Source organism: Ranitomeya imitator, chromosome 5 (assembly GCF_032444005.1).
Source record: "Ranitomeya imitator isolate aRanImi1 chromosome 5, aRanImi1.pri, whole genome shotgun sequence".
Classification (NCBI taxonomy): Eukaryota; Metazoa; Chordata; class Amphibia; order Anura; family Dendrobatidae; genus Ranitomeya; species Ranitomeya imitator.
This window is the reverse complement of record NC_091286.1, coordinates 301,565,570-301,586,979: the sequence shown is the minus strand read 5'-3', so window position 1 is coordinate 301,586,979 and position 21,410 is coordinate 301,565,570. Positions and strand designations below refer to the sequence as shown.

At 42.0% G+C, this 21,410-nt stretch overlaps 1 protein-coding gene across 4 annotated transcripts in view; it reads right to left on the bottom strand.

Moving 5' to 3' along the window:
• Window positions 1-21,410, bottom strand: part of HACE1 (HECT domain and ankyrin repeat containing E3 ubiquitin protein ligase 1) — a 163,121-nt gene that overhangs the window by 60,934 nt on the left and 80,777 nt on the right. For all 4 annotated transcript variants that reach the window (XM_069726307.1, XM_069726306.1, XM_069726304.1 and 1 more), the window contains 6 exons: window positions 18,548-18,635; window positions 14,449-14,560; window positions 14,265-14,362; window positions 12,182-12,269; window positions 11,934-12,083; window positions 10,977-11,173 (listed from right to left, as the gene is read on the bottom strand). In XM_069726307.1, coding sequence (XP_069582408.1) covers window positions 10,977-11,173; window positions 11,934-12,083; window positions 12,182-12,269; window positions 14,265-14,362; window positions 14,449-14,560; window positions 18,548-18,635 — 733 coding nt within the window. The remainder of the gene's footprint in view (window positions 1-10,976; window positions 11,174-11,933; window positions 12,084-12,181; window positions 12,270-14,264; window positions 14,363-14,448; window positions 14,561-18,547; window positions 18,636-21,410) is intronic.

Sequence of the window (21,410 nt, the reverse complement as noted above, 5' to 3'; positions counted from 1 at the left end):
TCCGGCATCCAGTGCCGGGCTTCTGCTCTTCTCAGTGCCTCTCTTCTGCAAACGAGATCTGCGGGCTCATGCTACACTCTATACATGAGCCAGAAGTCTCTTCTACATTGAGCCTCGTTCTTACGATCCATAGACTTACATGGTAAAAATCACTTCCGGAACACCCAGAGCGCAGTGCGACCTGGAGGAGTCTGCAGAGTGAAGGTGACATTCAGAAGAGAAGAATGGCGCTGGATCCCGGAGAGAGCAGCACTAGGTGAGAATATTAATACACTCACACTACACTACATTCGCATACATTTAAGCAATAAAAATGTTAGTGGGAGTGTTTCTTTAATGTCACCCATAATCTGTGCAAGGTGTAGAATTACTTGGAGATACACTGCATCAGAGCTTAAACCAGATTTTTGCTACTACGCCATCTGAGAGCAGCATAATGCAGGGGCAGAGACCCCGATTCCAGCGATGTATCACTTACTGGGCTGTTTGCTGCAGTACTGATAAAGTACCAGATCTACCAGTTCCCCGCATAACCCGGCCCCGTACCGCTGATTGGTAGCATTCTATGTACACTGTGCATAGCCAGAAAGCTGACAATCAGTATTAGGGAGGGGTTAAACAGAGTTCATGATATGGGGGTTAACATGGCAGCAGGTTTACTAGTCTTCAAATGATAATCTGCTCCTGATATAAAAATGATTACTGGCAGCCCAGTAATTGATAGTAACGCTGGAATCAGGGTCTCTGCAACCACATCATGTTGCTCTCAGATATAGAGATTAATTTTGTGTGTTTTTTTCGTAGTCACCCAATAAATATAAAATGATAAAAGACAATTGAAAATGGTCTTTAATTTTGTGTTCGCAGCTCCTCAACAGACATGTGTCCCCATGATAACAGACTACAGGCAATCCATATGTAGTCTGATTCAGCACTAAAACTCAACCATCTTCTACTTCTGGCTAACTTCTCAAATGCTCATTCAGGGCAGAGTAAGCTTTCACATATTTCTGTAACACAGTATAAGGCTGGATTCTAGGCTGTTTCGCTCAGAGACTATTTCCCAGATGAGAGAAGTAATGGTTATGTACTGGTTTGCTGCCTGCGGATGTAAACAAGAATGTCCACATTGACTCACAGCAAACAAATCTCACAAAAGTGAGGTATCGAAACCCAAAGTATCATAGAAAGTTGTTTAACTTTTCATATAGCTTATTTATATCGAAGTCTTTTAATAGATATGAATTTATTCATCGAAGACCATAATAAATATGTATGCAGAAAACAGGGTATGTGCACACGCTGCGGATGTTGCTGCGGATCCACAGCGTTTCCGCAGCTGCGGATCCGCAGCAGTTTCCCATGAGTTTACAGTACAATGTAAACCTATGGGAAACGAAATCCGCAGTGCGCATGCTGCGGAAAAAAACGCGTGGAAACGCAGCATTTTATTTTCCGCAGCATGTCAATTCTTTGTGCGAAATCCGCAGCGTTTTTACACCTGCTCCAATAGAAAACTGCAGATGTAAATCCCCAGCGGAATCCGCAGTAGAAACCGCGATAATTCCGCAGGAAAAAACGCAGCGGTTTTGCACTGCGGATTTATCAAATCCGCTGCGGAAAAATCCGCAGAGGATCTTTCTACGCGTGCACATACCCTTAGGCTTCCCTATCTGACAGGCAAACAAAGAAAGATAAAAAGCTCTGTATTAAAAAAGAAATAAAATACTTAGGATCCCTAAAAAAAGATCTATAATGATAAGAATTTTGGATCTCTAGAGTTTAAAAAAAAAGAATCAATAAGTACTTAATTACTCTGAGTGTGAAGGAAGTACTCAGGTTATTCGCATGTTGTGTGCTTTTTTATTTTTGTTTTACATTTTGTGGTGATTTCAGAAAAATGTAGGGTTAAAAGATATATATATATATATATATATATATAGTATTTTACAACTTTGGTGAACCGGAGGCATGTCAGGTGTGTGTATATATACATATATATATATATATATATATATATATATATATATATATATATATATATATATATATACACACCTGACATTATTTTACGCCCGATTCTGGCAGAAACACTTTGGTGAACCGGAGGCATGTCAGGTGTGTGTGTATATATATATATATATATATATATATATATATATATATATATATATATATATATATATATATATATATATATATATATATATATATATACCTGACATGCCTCCGGTTCACCAAAGTGTTTCTGCCAGAATCGGGCGTAAAATACTTTAGTTACAAGAAATGAGCAAATATTTTGCGTTTTTTTTGTCATTTTTACATCAGTTTCGGCCAGATCCGCCAAAATGGGTGAAGCAGGGCGGGCTAGTGTGAGGAGGCACCCGTTTCTCTAATTCATGGCGAGCTGTGGTGTGCCTTACTATAAATCTTACTACAATGATGATCAGAACGGTCAGCGGCATTCTACCATCAGAGTCTAAACACCAAGGAACCGTGGTAATGAAGCCATAGGCAGGTGATCGCTTCATACGCTCAGTTTATTGAGCCCAATACATGATGGACAGATTTTGACCCATTACTGGTCTTCACCAAGCTCGATTAAGAGCAATAATGGGGTCAAAAATAGCTGTCATGTATTGGGTACAATAACCATTGCTTTACCCTAGATGGCCAGTTTGGTAGTTGCCTATTTTTATGTCTATGCATCTGTTCATGTCTACTGGAGTCAGATTCATGACAAGGCATAAAGAGGCATACGCTACTATTAAGAGTATGTGTCCACGGTCAGTAAACGCTGCAGGATGGACGCTGTGTACTTGTGCACCCTCCAACCCGCAGCGTCCAGATCTTACAGCATAGTGTATGTCATCTCCTCTTATATATAATTATATATAATTACCTGTATGTCATCTCCTCCTGTATATAGTATACACCTGTAAGTCATCTCCTCCTGTATATAGTATATATGTGTGTCATCTCCTCCTATATATAGTATATACCTGTGTGTCATCTCCTCCTGTATATAGTATATACCTGTGTGTTATCTCCCCTGTATATAGTATGTACCTGTATGTCATCTCCCCTGTATATAGTATATATGTGTGTGTCATCTCCCCTGTATATAGTATGTACCTGTATGTCATCTCCTCCTGTATATAGTATATACCTGTGTGTCATCTCCTCCTGTATATAGTATGTACCTGTATGTCATCTCCTCCTGTATTAGACCTCGTTCACACGTTATTTGTTCAGTATTTTTACCTCAGTATTTGTAAGCTAAATTGGCAGCCTGATAAATCCCCAGCCAACAGGAAGCCCTCCCCCCTGGCTGTATATATTAGCTCACACATACACATAATAGACAGGTCATGTGACTGACAGCTGCCGTATTTCCTATATGGTACATTTGTTGCTCTTGTAGTTTGTCTGCTTATTAATCAGATTTTTATTTTTGAAGGATAATACCAGACTTGTGTGTGTTATAGGGCGAGTTTCATGTGTGCTAACATGAACGACTTTTGTGTGGCGACATGCATGTGACAGGTTAGTGTAGCAAGTTGTGTGTAGCAAGTTTTGCGCGTAGTGAGTTTTATGTGTGGTGCGTTTTGAGTATGTGCAAGTTTTGTGTGAGGCAACTTTTGCATGTGTTGCAACTTTTGTGCATGTGGCAATTTTTCCGCGTGTGCAAGTTTTGCGTGTGGTGAGTTTTCCATGAGGTGAGCTTTGCACGTGTGGATAGTTTTGCGAGAACCTAGTTTTGCATGTGGCGAATTTTGTGCGTGGTAAGTTTTGAGTGGCGACTTTTGTGTTTCGACTTTTATGTGGCGAGGTTGGTGTATGTGTGGTGAAATGTGTGCTGAGGGTGGTATATGTGTTCAAGCACGTGGTAGTGTGTGGCACATTTTGTGTGTTCATATCCCCGTGTGTGGTGAGTATCCCATGTCGGGGCCCCACCTTAGCAACTGTACGGTATATACTCTTTGGCACCATCGCTCTCACTCTTTAAGTCCCCCTTGTTCACATCTGGCAGCTGTCAATTTGCCTCCAATACTTTTCCTTTCACTTTTTTCCCCATTATGTAGATAGAGGCAAAATTGTTTGGTGAATTGGAACGTGCGGGGTTAAAATTTCGCCTCACAACATAGCCTATGATGCTCTCGGGGTCCAGACGTGTGACTGTGCAAAATTTTGTGGCTGTAGCTGCGACGGTGCAGATGCCAATCCCGGACATATAGGTGTGTGTGTGTGTGTGTATATAATAGATAGATGGCTTAGGAGGCTTAATCCTGCTGACAGATTGCCTTTAAAGGGAATTAATCCCTTGGAAGCTTTAATGAAAGTAATGGGAATGAGCTCCACCCATGGACATGTGACATCACAGTACACCATGTACCTGAAATTAGCTGGCACAATGATTGAGTTTTGTGTATTAAGGTTTGTTTCCCTCTGTTAATTCAGAGAAAATGATTTGATGGTAAATACAAAAGACAGCCACCACAGTAACATTTTTATATTTTAGTCGGGAGTAGACTTATTAGTTGTTTAGATTCAGAACATGTGATTGGGTGGCTAGAGGAAAACAGCTTGTGATGGATTATTCTCATACCATCCAGAAGGCCACTGTCACGCAGTTAACAGCGATAAAGGGGCAGGACGGCGTACTGGGACCCGCACCTGTCCCTGCCACTATAATGGGGCCCTGGCTTTCCCTTATCTCAGGGGTACCTATAATGGTTAGGAGGCCTGAGCCACCAGCGTATCCCTGTCTCCTGTGCAGGCCCTATGAGGGGCCCCTCTCCCCCCCAAGGGAGGAGGACTGCACCAGTGTATAAATACGACAATTAAACAGGGTATGCAGACAAGGTAACTAAAATCTCAAACTCACCAAATGCTCACACAAACACAGAGGAAACACAGAGAAGGGAAGAGAAGGAAAAAACAAGGAAGGAAAACAGGTTTAACATGCAACCAAAACAGCAGACAACAATCTCTGTAAATAAACCTCCAAGCTCCAACACCACGCTCCTTCCCACTTCAAGCAAGGCAGCAGAACTGATCACTGACAACAGTTGTAGTCAAAGCTGAGTCTATACAGGAGCGGAGATTACAAAAACCAAATCAGCTGAGAGACCAAGCTCTCAGTAACTTCAGTAACAAGGTTTAACTCCTGCTCTGCTGGCACATTACAGCCAGGTCAGAATTCGGGAGAATAGCTTCTGTTTATCGTGTGTGAATGAGGCCCAGAGCGCTGCAGTTCTCTGGAACCTCTCTGTCATGGTAGCCCCGTGACAGCCACATTCGGCTATGCTATACACAGTATGGCAAACATCCTTTATGACAAAAAAACATGGCAAAGGCCAAGACCACCGCTGGTCCATCACTAGTGGCAGACGAGCAATGTCACCACCAGTGCTCCCATCACATCACAGTCAGGTTCTGTTAGGGAAACCATAGGCATTTCTACAGCCAAATAAGGTTTAGTAAAAAAAAAAATGCTGCTTCACCCAGGTTTTAACTCTTACTACCGTAAACATCCAGAGAAATGAACATTAACCACTTCAATATTTTAGACCACCAGTCATGCAGCCAATAAATCCTCCTCTACCATAGATCACTAGAAAACTAGACAAAAACCCTTAGATTATCCTATTATTATAGGACACAGTGGGACCCTTCTACTGAAAAAGGTATTCTATGGGTAAGACTGACCAGAATGCTGTGCCAACCTGTCCTGGCATTCATGAGAAGACCTATTAAGAAGTAACACAGGATTGACTCACAAGCAACCAATAGCAGCTGGCTGGGATAGGCATCATCATGGGATCTGTGGTGTAAGGTGTACACGCAGTCTGCTAGCTTCTGTATGGAGCAGGTGCTGATCAGATAGCCATAATCACAGGAAGAACCAAGCACCTTTTCTCCGGTTGCTATTCACTAATGACGGCGTATGGAGGTGATGTTTTCTCTTAGAGAGTCTGGCACTTGTCATGACTAACTGGACACCAAGTGCCAGAATGTGTAAGAATACACCCTTCTGGCAGGAAGAACAGTAGTGTCCAGTTTTCAATGTATTCATGCATTTTCAGAAGGAGTTATAGGGCAACACGGAGTTCCAATAGGTGATCCCGCATTATTACTGCATGGGGTATATTTTCTAAAATGGGCAAATCTTCGGAGTTGACGGGATCTCTTCAAGTCAGGCAGAGATTATAACACTATTACTAGGGAGAGGTCCTCCAATTAATTTTTGCCTCGATTCCGGCACCAACCTTAATCCAGCCCTGCTCTCAACCGCCAAAATAATGAAGGAACATATTTGTACAGCAGAACAACTAAAGGTGCCCAGAAACCTTACAGACTTGTTGGCAGGGAACTCGTTTGGCTGACACTATCGTTCCAGACTTCCACATACAGAAAAAAACTGTTTCACAGGAAGGGCCGAATATACCACTGCCGGACACCGCTGACAACGGCATATCTGTAGGCAAGTCCTACAAAAACATGGAGTCAATAGTCCACAGTATAGTACATAATCAAAAAAGTTTATTATAGTATACACAAAAACAGGCATAAAAATCCATTTAAAGTAAAGAGCCTGCCAATGATCTTAATCAGAAAGGAAATCAATGATGCACTAGCAGTATATGGGACGAAATGTTTATATACATGTACATTTTTACCCGAATGTGGACCACCCATACCCAAGTCTCTGCTCCAGATTTTTCATTTGTTATGATTGGATTTTTATGCCTGTTAATATAATGAACTTTTTGAACTATACATTATATCGTGGACTATTGACTCCATGTCTTTGTAGGAGTTAGCATGTTGGGAGTGTCCATGTGGGTAACTTCTGTAGGCTGCTTCTAAGGAATATGCCTGTGTTTACAGAACTGGTTATACCATATTATCAGTTCGTATGATACGGATCCAAGGCATATCTATAGATGTATAACAGGATCAGAGCTTGATTCCAAACCACCCAACCTTCTCTCCCCCGACATCATCTGAAGTGGGAGAGTTGCGAGACTCCTACACACAAAACATTGTTGGCTGGTCTGTTCAACTTAAGGCTATGTGCACACGTCCGGAATTGCCGCGGAAATGTCTGCGGCAATTCTGGAACTCCCTGCAGCGGGAAAAACGCATGCGGCATTGGAACGCGTTTTCCCGCTAAACAATAGCGTTTTCCAAGCGATCTGTAGCATCGCTTGGAAAACTGACTGACAGGTTGGTCACACTTGTCAAACATAGTGTTTGACAAGTGTGACCAACTCTTTACTATTGATGCTGCCTATGCAGCATCAATAGTAAAAAGATATAATGTTAAAAATAATAAAAAATAAATAAATAAAAAATTGTGATACTCTTACCTTCCGGTGTCCCCTGCAGCTTTCCCGCTCCTCGCGATGGGAGCATCGCGAGGAGCGGGAAGGCTGCCGGAAGGTGAGAATATCACGATTTTTTATTTTAATTCTTTTTTTTATTTTATTTTTTTTAAACAATTATATGGTTCCCAGGGCCTGGACCCTGGGTACCAAACGCACATGATCAGCTTACTTCCCGCATGGTGGGCATAGCCCCATGCGGAAAGTAAGCGGGTCAATGCATTCCTATTGCTATGTTACTATGAGAGGCCTGGATGTCTTCCTGGAGCAGAACAATATTGTATCATACAATTATTAGGTTCTGTAGAAGGACGTAGATCTGGGGATTTATTATGATGGAATATAGGCTGAACTGGATGGACAAATGTCTTTTTTCGGCCTTACTAACTATGTTACTATGTTACTATGTGTGCGGAATCCTCGCGATTCCGCAAAAAGAATGAACATGCTGCGGTTTTTTTTCCGGAATGCAAAAAAAAACGCAACATGTGAACAAAAAATGCTGACTGCATTCTAATAAATAGGATGCTTAATGTATGCGGGGGGGTTTTCGCGGTTCTATAGCAAAAAAACATGGAAAAAAACGCAAAAATTCCTGAACGTGTGCACATAGCTTTAATCTATTCCTCTAGTCCCTTCTCCAAAATTGAACATAAAGGAATAATAGTCAAGAATTTACCACCCAAATTGCTCCAAGTACTGCCCATCTTTGACTGGTGGCTTTCCATTGCAGACCATGCACTGTAAAAACATCATAGGGAAACCCAAGTTAGATGTCCACTGAATGGTGAGACAAAACACACACGCTGATAGAATTTGGGGCACATCAGCATTAATGAAGAGCAGAATGATGGATGTCAACAGTTTATTCTTCCACAATTTTAAGCTTTTTGCAACAAATGTCACAATAACACGAGAATTTAACAAAGTGTTCATATCCACAATTCTATGCTGCATGAGCCCGCTATGTGCACACGTTGCAGATTTGGGTGCAGAATTTTCTGCACAAAATCTGCATCTCCTGGCAGAAAACGCAGGTGCAGATTTGATGCTTTTTTCTTGCGGATTTTGTGCGTTTTTGTTGCGGATTTGCTGCAGATTTTGTGCGGATTTCATGCATTTTTTACCCCTGCGGATTTCTATAATGGAAGGGTGCAGAAACGCTGCAGATCTGCACTAAAGAAGTTACATGATTCTTCTTTCAATCCGCTGCGTTTTCCGTGCGGAATTTTCTGCACCATTAGCACAGCATTTTTTTTCTATTGATTTACTTTGTACTGTAAATCACCTTGCGGATCTGCAGCATTTCTGCACGGAAAAAAATGCTGTGCACATAGCCTAAATCCTGCAAAATATAACCAGGTGCTAGACATCTTGGCATAGTACCCCATATGTAGCAGGATACACAATTCCTTACCGAAAAGAAAGTGCTGTTCGTTTGTGCTGTGCTTTTCTCTACATGTCTGCGTCTTGCAGATGTATGCATTTCACACAGTAAAAAGAAATTGCCGGAGCTACCCTCCAGCAATTGTTAAGAGGTCAGCACTCCTCAGACTAAAGAAAAACAGGCAGCAAAGATGTTTACTGTGCGGATCCAAGCAGGTACGGAACACAGACTCATTTCCACAGGATCTGCTTTTATCAAAAACGCGATTAACTAGAAAACGAGCGCATTGAAGGATACAAAGCACTTTTCCACATTCACAGTTAATTGAACGGCTGTCTAAACCGGAATAAGCATAGCAATTAAAACTGAAGGCTCATCGCAAAATGATATCTTTGGCATAAATCAAGCACTTATGTGCTGTGTAATCTAATTTTTTACAGACTTAAATTAAGCGTTAATGTACTACAGTATACATACACACACATTATACTATATATATAATATATATATATATATATACATATACATACACACAGACTTTTATATCTTCATAAAAACATTGCATGTATAAACACACATGACATACATATATGAACATACACACAAATGCAGGCACAGGGTTCTCACAGTGTGTTTTCTTTCGTGCACTCTGTCTTGGAAGGCACTTGCGGCTAATGAAATGTGCTCTACTGTGAACGTCGGTGTGAAAAAGAAATTTGCCGAACAGGCCAGAAAAGCGACCTAAGTGCCTGCTGAACAGACTTGCAGAAGGGGAGCGTGTGGGGGGTGATCTTGCACAGCGAAGGTCAAGGCTAATAGTATAAATGAAGCTCAGGAACGGATGTAGACTAGAAAACGTTTCATGGGCAAACATCTGAACTACAGTGTTTGTTCTAAAGATGATATGACATGAAAAAATGAAAAAAAAAAAAAAATAATAATGCAGCACAACAATAAACCTAACATGAAACATGTAGCGTGAAAGTGCAGAATCCATAAACAGAATAAGGAACTTTGCAACTAGAAAAGAAAAAAAAATCATTTCCTGGTTCCCCTATATAATCTATCAACGCACGTTCCGTCTCCAGCCATTTGTGTGGCACTGCTGTTGTTGTCTGGGTTAATAGTTTCCATAAAGAACATCTCAAATCATTACTCTAATGTCCTTCCTTTATAAGCCGAGCCATTAAAACGGGATTAGGACGGACGGATAGCAGCGGCCTCCTAGTGTTACTTGTAAGAACATAGAGAAGAAAAAAAAAGTGTGATTAAAAATAAAGACGTAAAGGGAACTGAGAGCGCGAGAAAATAAGATCTACATCATCCAGAAATCGGGACGTTGCCCCAGAAACTCCGGCCTGACCTGTAGCTGGCACAATGTCTGCCAGCAAGGTGATCGGAATTTCCCAGCATTGGTACACATGTAAGAAGAATAGCGCACGCCATTAGTTAGCCTTCAGCCCTGAATCAGCCGAGTCGTCAATCATGCACCATTGTTCTGCGGCTCTCCCCCAGACAAAAAGTGGAGACATTTACTGAAACATAAGGCCGGCTTCTCCCTTCAAGTCAATCTGTGAATTTGTCATCGGAAAATGGATGTTCATAATTAAAAATGTGGCAGGGAGCAGAATCTCAACATTTTTCTGCGCTGACGCTTTGTGACAAATGATGGATCTGAGCACCATGACACCGAATGCATATTATTTCTGCTAATAAATGGAGCACTGTCATAATTTTCGGCGCCCGCGATGCTGTTGGGATAACAGGCTGCTGATTAAATAGAAATATTAATAGAGGGAAGCGCGGCGCCCAAAATAACATCAGAGATTCGGTAATGCTGAGTGCCACCTCGCAGCTCCACGCAGGGCATTCATGTATAATTCAGTGGAATAGAGGCGATCATCTTGATGGGCTGTTATCTGGTGCAACTTCTTACCCCTCGGCTCATCCAGGGGCCTGCAATCTCCCATGTTTAGGGAATTCCGAGGAATACAACAGTTTAGCACGGTTAATAATATGATGGATTAGGAATGTCACTGACTAATGGCAGCAGAGCCTCCTTAAGGGGTGGAATTCTCCATACAGATATCATACCCCGAAGGAACACATACAGTAATTTCGGAACGATATCAGAGCGTGAAGTGTATCTTTCCAGAGACAGTTTACAAGCACATCTCCACACTGATCTCATCACTCACCTTGTTCTCCTGTGTAACAACTAGGCTTGCCCCTCCTGGTTTTAAGGGCACTTCTTCCATGGCTCCAAACACATCGGTCTCCACAGAGAAAGTAAGTTCCAGTCCCAGGTCACTAATATCATTATCTAAAATCCACTGCAAGTTCTTGGCGTATTCTGGGTCAATGGAGGCCACGTCCTGATAATTTACTGGGATACCTGCAGTATAAAAGCATGCAGATATTTAGGAACAGATTTCTTTCCGGCCAATTTACTAGTGTGAGCATTTATAGCGCAAGGCTGCCCTCTTCAGTGGAATTAATGTACTGCACCCAACTAACACAAGGACTGACTGCCATTTATCTGTCTATATTAGCAGATTTTTTAGGTGGCCATCAGAAAAGATCTCACTATGTAACATACTCTGCCTTCATAATGATCATACTGGTTATGATTCAGATCTCACCAGTATTTTTGGTAAAAAATATCATGCTATTTTTTTTTTTTTTTTAAATGACATGTATTTATTTATGGAATATTTGCTACTTTTTTTGGTGTTTTTGCAGCTGCGTTTGATGTTGTTCTTTTCAGTAGCGTGTGATTACCGTAATAATCTTTCTTCATAAATCAAATGAGCTGTAAAGTGTCAAAAATGCAAGATAAAAAAAAATGAAAATCTTTAATAAATTCGTTTTTAATGTTTTGCTTTGTTTTTTTAAATGGAGAAAAATTTGGTGGTGGTCTACGTGAATAAAATACAACACACACAAATACAACTTATACAATAAAAAGAGCACGATAAACACATTCAGAGAAATTGCTTTCCTTAATAGCTGATGCTACAGAAGTGGTCTTCAGAACCAAGGACCCTGAACATGAGGTCATCGGCAGACACACAGACGTCGATCATTGTTTCCTCGTACACAGGTAAACCCCCCATTACCAACCATCAAGGACGGAGAATAGCCTGCGATCATACCAAGGATGTGCTTGTAAAAGGACCTGGTGAAGTAAATGTTGACCAGCTGTCGGTGGTAAAGGGCAAGGCCCAGGATTTCCCCAGCAAACCGGAAATAGTTCAAGTGGTCCGGATTCACCGAGGAGTTACTGTTTGGCTGGAAAGTTGTTCCTGTTCCAAAATTAAAACGGAGAGACACAAGAAGCAAATCTGAGACGTTTTTCTTGGGGGAGTTAATGGTCATCAAATATGGTCTCTTATATACCCACCATCTGCAGATTGTGTGAAAAGTGCATAATCCGGATTAATGATTTCAGAAGAAAGAATATCAAACCATTCCCGGACGACTCCTTGTCCCTGCAAGACAAATGTACCGTATATAGAAAACACCTGACTATTGCTTCTGGAATACTGGTACCGTAAAAGGGGCTGTGCAGGGGAGAAATATTATTATAAGGGCTCAGGCCAGCACAAACAAACTAAAATAAGACACTTGTCCTAGGGCTCCCGCTCCCTGCTGCCCTCTATTTCCTTACACCGGAAATGTTGCCATTACAGGGAATCTATCAATAGGAAATAGTGCACACCGCTCTAAATAAAGCCATGGCTAATAAGGCAGAGACCGCATCTCCCCGTCTCTGTAATGCATAGATTGCTGTGTAGTAAAACAATCTGGGTAATACCAGACTGGAGTTTCTTTGCTTGTTGTCAGAAAGCTCCCTAATATTGCTCCTATACTATTGGGGTCAGTCCGCTTTTCCTACATCAGATTACTGTACCGTAACGGGAACTACAGCTCTCTGAAGGGGAGATTAGCGAAGACCCTGAGCCGGCAAGGGATCTGAGAGATTTCCGACTAAAAGCCTAAAACATGGTGAATGCATCTCTAGACAATAATACAGGCTGTAACTCAAGATCGGCACAAGCGAATTAGGAGACATTTCGGTATCACAAAGCTTTAAAGAAGCAGTGGTGTATACCAAGTCACAATCTCGGTCCCCAAACGGCAGGAAATACAGTGTGGTATAGGGGGTACGAGATAAATGCGCTAAGAGCTGTAAGGATATGTGCAAACAGTATCTTTTTTAGGAAGATTCCACCTGAAAAAAGCACTAAAAAATGGCAAAAAGAATTAACAGAATGACTTGTGTAAATGTTCAGTGTTTTCTAACTTCTTTAACCACTTCAGGCCTCTAAAGATGTGAAGTGGGATAAAGATAGTGATCGATCCAATCTTCTGGGGGCTTAATTTGGTGTGAAATTAAAGGACCACTCCGGCATTTATTTTTTTTATTTCACCGCCAGAGTGGTATCACTAATATCTGTAGCCCGCCCCTAATAAAATACTTGTCGGCCGCTCTTCTGCTCTTCCTGGCATTGCTCCGGTCCCATTCCGCCATCTCTTGACCGCAGCTCCTAACTGACCTGAAGTCAGAGCCAACCGGTCACAAACTCTCAATGTGAATCTATAAGAACCTGGGTCCAGCTCTCATGGACTCACACTGAGAAGTGACGGTCCGCCCAGGAGGCCCTGGATCAGAAGGGGGCCTGTAAGTGTTCCCCTAACAAGCAGGAAACATATATTAGTGAAACCTCTCCGGCAGTGAAATATAACAACACTAGAGTGGGGCTTTAAAGGGACACTGTCACCTGAATTTGGAGGGAACAATCTTCAGCCATGGAGGCAGGGTTTTGGGGTTTTTGATTCACCCTTTCCTTACCCGCTGGCTGCATGCTGGCTGCAATCTTGGATTGAAGTTCATTATCTGTCCTCCATAGTACATGCCTGCACAAGGCAAGATTGCACCTTGTGCAGGCGTGTACTACGGAGGACAGAGAATGAACTTCAATCCAAGATTGCAGCCAGCATGCAGCCAGCGGGTAAGGAAAGGGTGAATCAAAAACCCAAAAACCCCGCCTCCATGGCTGAAGATTGTTCCCTCCAAATTCAGGTGACAGTGTCCCTTTAAAGGGTCATCAGAAAAAGCAGTCCTAATATTTGCCAGAACTGTCGTTTCGGGAGATGCTTCTGGAAAATAAAGAGACCACTGCAAAAAAAAAAAGTTTAAAAATGGATACACATACCTCAAGTCTGTTATCCCTGCGCCACACACAATGAATGACCGCTTTCCCTGTATAATTTACATACCGGATATGTCGTCAATCACACTTTGAGACTTCGAGAAAGCAGGCTTATATGTAGGCTTTCTGTATGAGCCCGGGCAGTACACTAACAAATGAATCAAGTCACAGATGACTAGAAACATCCCATAGGTCAGTATCCCATCTTATATACTAAGCTGGATTATGAGAGAGTATCATCAGACTAGACAGTAAGAAACTAAGACCTACCATGCCTTCCTCCCCATGGAACCGCACCGCGATCCCCTGCTTGAGCTTTTCACTATTTGATTTAAAGACCACTTCACAGCTACTCCTAAAAATAGAATCTAAAGATGTAAAAGGATTAATCACACTTTCTGTAGAAAACAGAATTTACATATGAAATCAGATTATATAAATTAGACACCCATACCTCTGTGAACTAGTAATATGTCATTCTCACTGACTGGTCTGTGCACCATATCATTATCAGGCCGGCCAGCAAGTAGGTGTTCATAAAACCATTCACAGCGCTCCTTGAAGGGCTGAAATAGAAGAAATAAACCCTTATGTCTGCGATGTAGAGCTCAGCCACCAATTGGCAAGGCCTGATAGACGGAACACTCCTATATGCATTACATTAAAGTCAGCAGAACCTGCAGATTTGGGGGAATTTTGCTCCCCAGGACATGGGCCACCATCAGGGGTGTCAGGCAGAGCGGCCTCTCCGCTCCCTATGGAGAACATAAGAGGGGTGGGGAGAGGTAGCCATCTGAAGTGTATGGCCACCATTACTTCTAGAAAATGTTTTCAGCACAGTTCAATAGACTACCTCAAAAGGCTGAAAGTCCCCTGATCTGAACATCAATGAAAATCTGTGGCTAGACCGGAAAATAGCAGTGCATGCAAGACGAGCCAGGAATCTCATAGAACTGGAAGAATTTCCCTAGGAAGAATGGATGAAAAGCCCTCAAACAAGAATTGAAAGACTCTAGGCTGGCTACAAAAAGCATTTACAAGCTGTGATATTTTCAGAAGGGGGTACTACTAGGTACTAACCATGCAGGGTGACCAAATTTTTGCATTGATGCTTGATAAAGACCTCCGGGTCGAAACGTTGCTGCTACATGGCCCAATAAAGTTTGCATTTTGGAATACTACACCCGGATGGAGCGCTGGTCTTTTGTTTCTTTTTGGACTATGTGGATGATCCAGGAAGGTTCCCTGGATGTGGACCGGGCGCCCCAATAAGTGAGTGCTGTCAGTCTTCTTTTTCTTCCTCAAATTTTTGCATTGGCCCATTTTCCTTTTTATAATTTTTAAAAAGTAAAAGACGAAAATATGTACCGTATATACTCGAGTATAAACCGAGATTTTCAGCCCAAATTTTTGGGCTGAAAGTGCCCCTCTCGGCTTATACTCGAGTCACGGTAGCGGTGGGGTCGGCGGGTGAGGGGGAGAGGTCGCTGAGGTATACTTACCTAGTCCCAGCGATCCTCGCGCTGTCCCTGCCGTCCCACGGGCTTCTGTGCTGCAGCTTCTTCCCTTCTTCAGCGGTCACGTGGGACCGCTCATTACAGAAATGAATAGGCGGCTCCACCTCCCATAGGGGTGGAGCCGCCTATTCATTTCTCTAATCAGCGGTGCCAATGACCGCTGACAGGAAGAGGCTGCAGCACAGAAGACGGGGAGGAAGGCGGTGAGCGTCAGGATCGCTGGGACTAGGTAAGTATATCATACTTACCTGTCCCCGTTCCAGCCGCCGGGCGCCGCTCCATCTCCCCGGCGCCTCCATCTTCCCGGCGTCTGCGCTCTGACTGTTCAGCCAGAGGGCGCGATGACAAGTATAGTGTGCGCGGCACCCTCTGCCTGATCAGTCAGAGCAGAGACGCCGGGAAGATGGAGGCGCCGGGACCAGACGCTGGGAGCTGCAATCAAGAGAGGTGAGTATGTGTTTTTTTTTTTTTTATTGCAGCAGCAGCAGCAGCGGCCATGGCACAGATTTATGTGCAGCATCTATGGGGCAGTATGAACGGCACACAGCACTATATGGGGCATCTGTGCAGCATCTATGGGGCAATATGAACGGCACACAGCACTATATGGGGCACCTGTGCAGCATCTATGGGGCAATATGAACGGTGCAGAGCACTATATGGCACAGCTATGGGGAAATAATGATCTATTTTTATTTTTGAAATTCACCGGTAAATGCTGCATTTCCACCCTAGGCTTATACTCGAGTCAATAAGTTTTCCCAGTTTTTTGTGGCAAAATTAGGGGGGTCGGCTTATACTCGGGTCGGCTTATACTCGAGTATATACGGTATGTTTTTTTTGCCTAAAATACAAAGGAAAATGTGTCATCTTTAACTTTAGCCCTTTTAGAGATAATTTAATCTTCAACCTGTCTAATTGTTCACAATAACAGTAATTTTGACCAGAGGTGCCCAAACTTTATATGATAGATAAGATAGATAAAGACAGATATTAAAATAAAAGCAGCTTGAATGAACCATGTATGGTCAAAGAACACTAATGTTTATATCATACTACTTAATGATCAATAATATAGTCAGAACATTGAGCTAATTCTTCCATACATTAGAACAAAAAAACGACATCGGACATTAGTGTAATTGCCCACCAATCAGTCTAATAAATCGTTATAGCCTACCAGTGGGATTTCTACCAGTTTCAATTGTGGATTCAATTTGTTTCGCTGTGTATTACAGAAAATTTCTTATTACAATTCCCTTGTACAAGACTACAGAGGCAGAAACATGTCAAGCTACATGTCAAACTTTTCCTCATCATTTGGTGTATATGGTGTGGTGCTAAATTAGTGTACTCCGAGTAAATATTTCACACATCAATACGGTTTAGACACCAAAATGTAGTCATAATTGATTAGCCGTTTTGCTTTTTGTGTTTTATTCTTTTAGGAACAGAGCTATAATGATCTGATTTTGTATGCAATAATGAAAAATACGACACTGCTTACATACAGTGCCTTGCAAAAGTACTCGGCCCCCTTGAACTTTTCAGCCTTTTCCCACATCATATGCTTCAAACAAAGATGCCAAATGTAAATTTTTGGTGAAGAATCAATAACAAGTGGAACACAATTGTGAAGCTGAACGAAATTTATTGGTTATTTTAAATTTTTGTGAAAATTCAAAAACTGAAAAGTGGGGAGTGCAATATTTTTCAGCCCCTTGAACTTAGTACTTTGTTGCGCCACCTTTTTCTGCGATTACAGCTGCAAGTAGCTTGGGGTATGTCTCTATCAGTTTTGTACATCGAGAGACTCAAATTCTTGCCCATTCTTCCTTGGCAAACAGCTCGAGCTCAGTGAGGTTTATGGAGATCGTTTGTGAACAGCAGTTTTCAGAGACATACCCCAAGCAACTTGCAGTTGTAATCGCAGCACAAGTGGCGCAACAAAGTATTAAGTTAAAGGGGCCGAATAATATTTCACGCCCCACTATTCAGTTTTGAATTTCCACAAAAATATGAAATAACCAATAAATTTAATTCAACTTCACAATTGTGTTCCACTTGTTGTTAATTCTCCACCAAAAATGTACATTTGGTATCTTTATGTTTGAAGCATGATATGTGGGAAAAGGTTGAAAAGTTCAAGGGGGCTGAATACTTTCGCAAGGCATTGTACTATCCAGACATCTACAGTTTAGTACTGCTGTAATATTTTGACTACTTTATATAGGAGGCATAAAAACAGCCAATCACAAAGTTGGTTAAACCCTTAGCAAATTACAATGTACAGTTACATCATATGCTGACTTCCTGCCTTTGTTGCGGGCTCAGAAACTGAACCCGCATCTTTACCGGCAAATGATGGCTGTGATAATCAGCCATCACTCTGCCTCTAACAGCCACGGGTGGAGCGGAGCTCCGTGAAGCAATCGCGGGGAGCCAATGAGTTGTTTTGACAGCAAGGGGTCAGCTGAAGACCGCCGTACCTGTCTAGAAGTAACCTAGTGTCTAGGAAATTCACAAATTCATCATCTTAAAATAAAACAGAATACAAAAAAGAGAGACAACTCAATGGGGGGAGATTGTAATGGTAAATTCGTTTTAAAACGATTAAGGACCTGCAAAAAAAAAAAAAACACGCACAGCCTCGTCAACAAAAAAAAAAGGAAAATAGAACAATATATATATATTCTTAAGTTTCTTGAACTTTTTAAAATAAAAAAAAAACTATACTTGCTTGCCATCTCCAATGCTGACCTGGAGAAACATATTGGCAGGTTATTTTTACCGTCTATTGAACATGGTAAATAAAAAGCCCTAGAAAAAATTGTGAAATTGCACTTTTTTTTTTTTTTGCAATTTCGCCACACTTGGAATTATTTTTTCTGATTTCCAGAACATCACATTATAAAATGAATGGCGTCAGTCAAAAGTACAAGTCAAAAAGCCCTCCTATGCCTATATACATGGAAAAAAAAATTGTGGCTCTTGGATGAAGAGGAAAAACAAATAAGAGAACAAATCATACCTTACCTGAGCTTTTATGATGTGCATAAACCTCGACATCAGTTCAGGACACTCCAACAAAAAATGAAAGTGGTCAAATATGATTTTAGGGTTTCTGCAAAGTGAAGAAAATAATATCTTAAATTTCCTTATGTACGGGGTGATTTGTATCACACTATACAAGAACCAGGGGCAGAGCGACCGTGCTGGGACACGGGGAGGATTTATCAAGTCATGCACTTTATATTTCATGCCTTTTCTACGCTTTTCCTGAACTCGTTAAACCCCATTAAGCATTACTCTTGCAGTTAAAGTTTATTCCATATTAGAAGAAGCAATGACTGCTTGACCAGCTGGACTCTCATAGAAATCAAGGCTCCACATAACATTTGCACAGGTATCGGCTGTAAATATAAATTCTTATGTTTAGTGTATAAATTTGCTTTTAATTTTATATACTGTTCATATTTTGTGCTACATAACCTGGTAAATAAAGTGTTAAAGGAAGTCTGCAAGAACAAAATGACTGTTCAAACCAAGCACTCAGTGCAACCAAGCATTTCTGTGGACCTTCCCACAAAATAGTTTTTTTTCCATCTACGGCTTCTTTATAAATGGAAAACATAGGTGGGAAGGTGCACCAAGCACTTGTACTTGGTTTGAACAGTAATTAAGTGCTGAGAGACACCCTTTAAGGTAATTACAGCCTTGCAGATAATATTTTTTTTCTTTTTTCTGGGCGAAGGGATCCGTAAGTGTTAAATATATAGTTGTGGTCATGTAAAAAATAAATTATGACATTGCAACAAAACAACAACATATTTATAACACCCTCATCTCCCACTCTCCAAAAACATGTTGAGTTTGGGGGGACTTTTAATTAAAAAAAAGTGTGAAATGAATATTTACTGCATTCAACACCCATGGGTGTGGAAAGCAGTGAATATTCATATATCTGTATTAGCGGACACACTGTTAGCCTGCAGCTGACAGACTCTCTCATGTCCCCGCTTCTTAAGGCAATGAATATTCTCTGCTCCCCACTTCCATATGCATGGAATACAGTGAATATTCATTCCCTTTAGTGAACGCCCGGAAGCTGCAAGAAGCCGGCGGCTGCAGCTAACACTGTGCTCGATATTAAAGAGCATTGAATATTCACTGCTCTCCACGCACATAGTCCCGGCATGGGGAGCAGTGAGTATTCCGGCAGCTGTCCTCGGCTTGTAAGCACTGCATGATGTCACTGCTATGCGCTGCTTATAAGCATAAATCAGCTGCTGGCATTGGAACAAGACACTGCAAGGAAATGCAGGAAGGTAAGTATAATGGTTTATGTTATTTTTTATGTTTTTCTGATTGGGGCCATGTATACCAGGATGGGGATGGGGGCCAATCATACCAGGATAAAGATGGGGCCATGCATGCCAGGATAGAGATGAGGGCCCTGCATGCCAGGATAGGGATGAGGGGGCCATGCATACCAGAATAAGGATGGGTCAATGCATACCAGGACAGAGATGGGGGCCCTGCCTACCAAACAGAGATGGGGGCCAATCATACTAGGATAAGGATGTTGTCATGCATACCAGGATGGAGATGGGGGCCCTGCATACCAGGATAGGGATGAGGGGGCCATGCCCAATAAGCTAGGGATAAGGGGGACCATGCCTACCAGGGTACGGATGAGGGGGTCATGCATACCAGGATGGGGATGAGGAGGATATGCATACCAAGATAGGGATGAGCAGGCCATGTGTACCAGGAGAGGGATGAGGGGGAAATGCATACTGGGATTGGAATGAGGGGACCATATATATGGTGTGTATATATAATATATACATACACTAGATGGAGGCCCGATGCTATCACATCGGGAGGGCGGTAATGTCATGATGGGGGCAGGCTTTGCAGCGTTGAGAATCTCTCCCCCCCATGTGCTCACCCACCTATCCACTCTCTTTCCCCCATGTGCTGTCTTCTCCTGTCTGCTCTCTTCTTTGACCTGTCTACCCCATGTGCTATCCCCCTTGTCTGCTCTTTCTCTCTCCGCCACTGTGCTCTCATCTTCCCTCATATGTTCTCTCATTTGAGCTGTCTCCCCCCTGTGTTTCCACTTTCCTATGTGCACTCACCCCTCCCCGTGTTAAAATGAAAGCAAAGTAGGAAAAGGTAACATTTTATTAACACGGAAAAATTTACAACAAAGGTGCTATAATTTACATTGTGTCCACATAAGGACAAAAGTACACATTTTATTCTATAATCTGTGTCTAGCTATCTATCTATCTCTGTATCTATCTATTACATATGTATTTTAGATTGATCTATCATCTATGTCTCTATCATCTGTTATTTGTCTATGTCTCAATCTATATTGAATGTATGTATGTCATTTCTATCTATCTCCCATCTATGCATGTCTCCATCATCAATGTATCTCATATGTATCAATCATCTATCAATGTCTTTTGCTTCCTCCCCTGCCCAGGAGATGTGGTATGCTCCGTACACGGTCAGACACAGACAATTTTTAAAAAGAACTTTCGTTCGTGGAAAAACCCCTTTAGGCCATGTTCACACGTTGCGGTTTTTACCGTGGAACCGCAGCGATTTTGCCGCTGCGGGTCCGCTGCAGTTTCCATTGCGTTTACATTTACATGTAAACCAATGGAAACCGCAAACCGCTGTGCACATGCTGCGGGAAAAACCGCGCGGGAACGCAGCGGTTTACAACCCGCAGCATGTCACTTCTTTGTGCAGAATCGCAGCGATTCTGCACCCATAGAAATGCATTGATCCGCTTACTTCCCGCATGGGGCTGTGCACACCATGCGGGAAGTAAGCGGATAATGTGCGGATGATACCCGTGGTGGAGGAGAGGAGACTC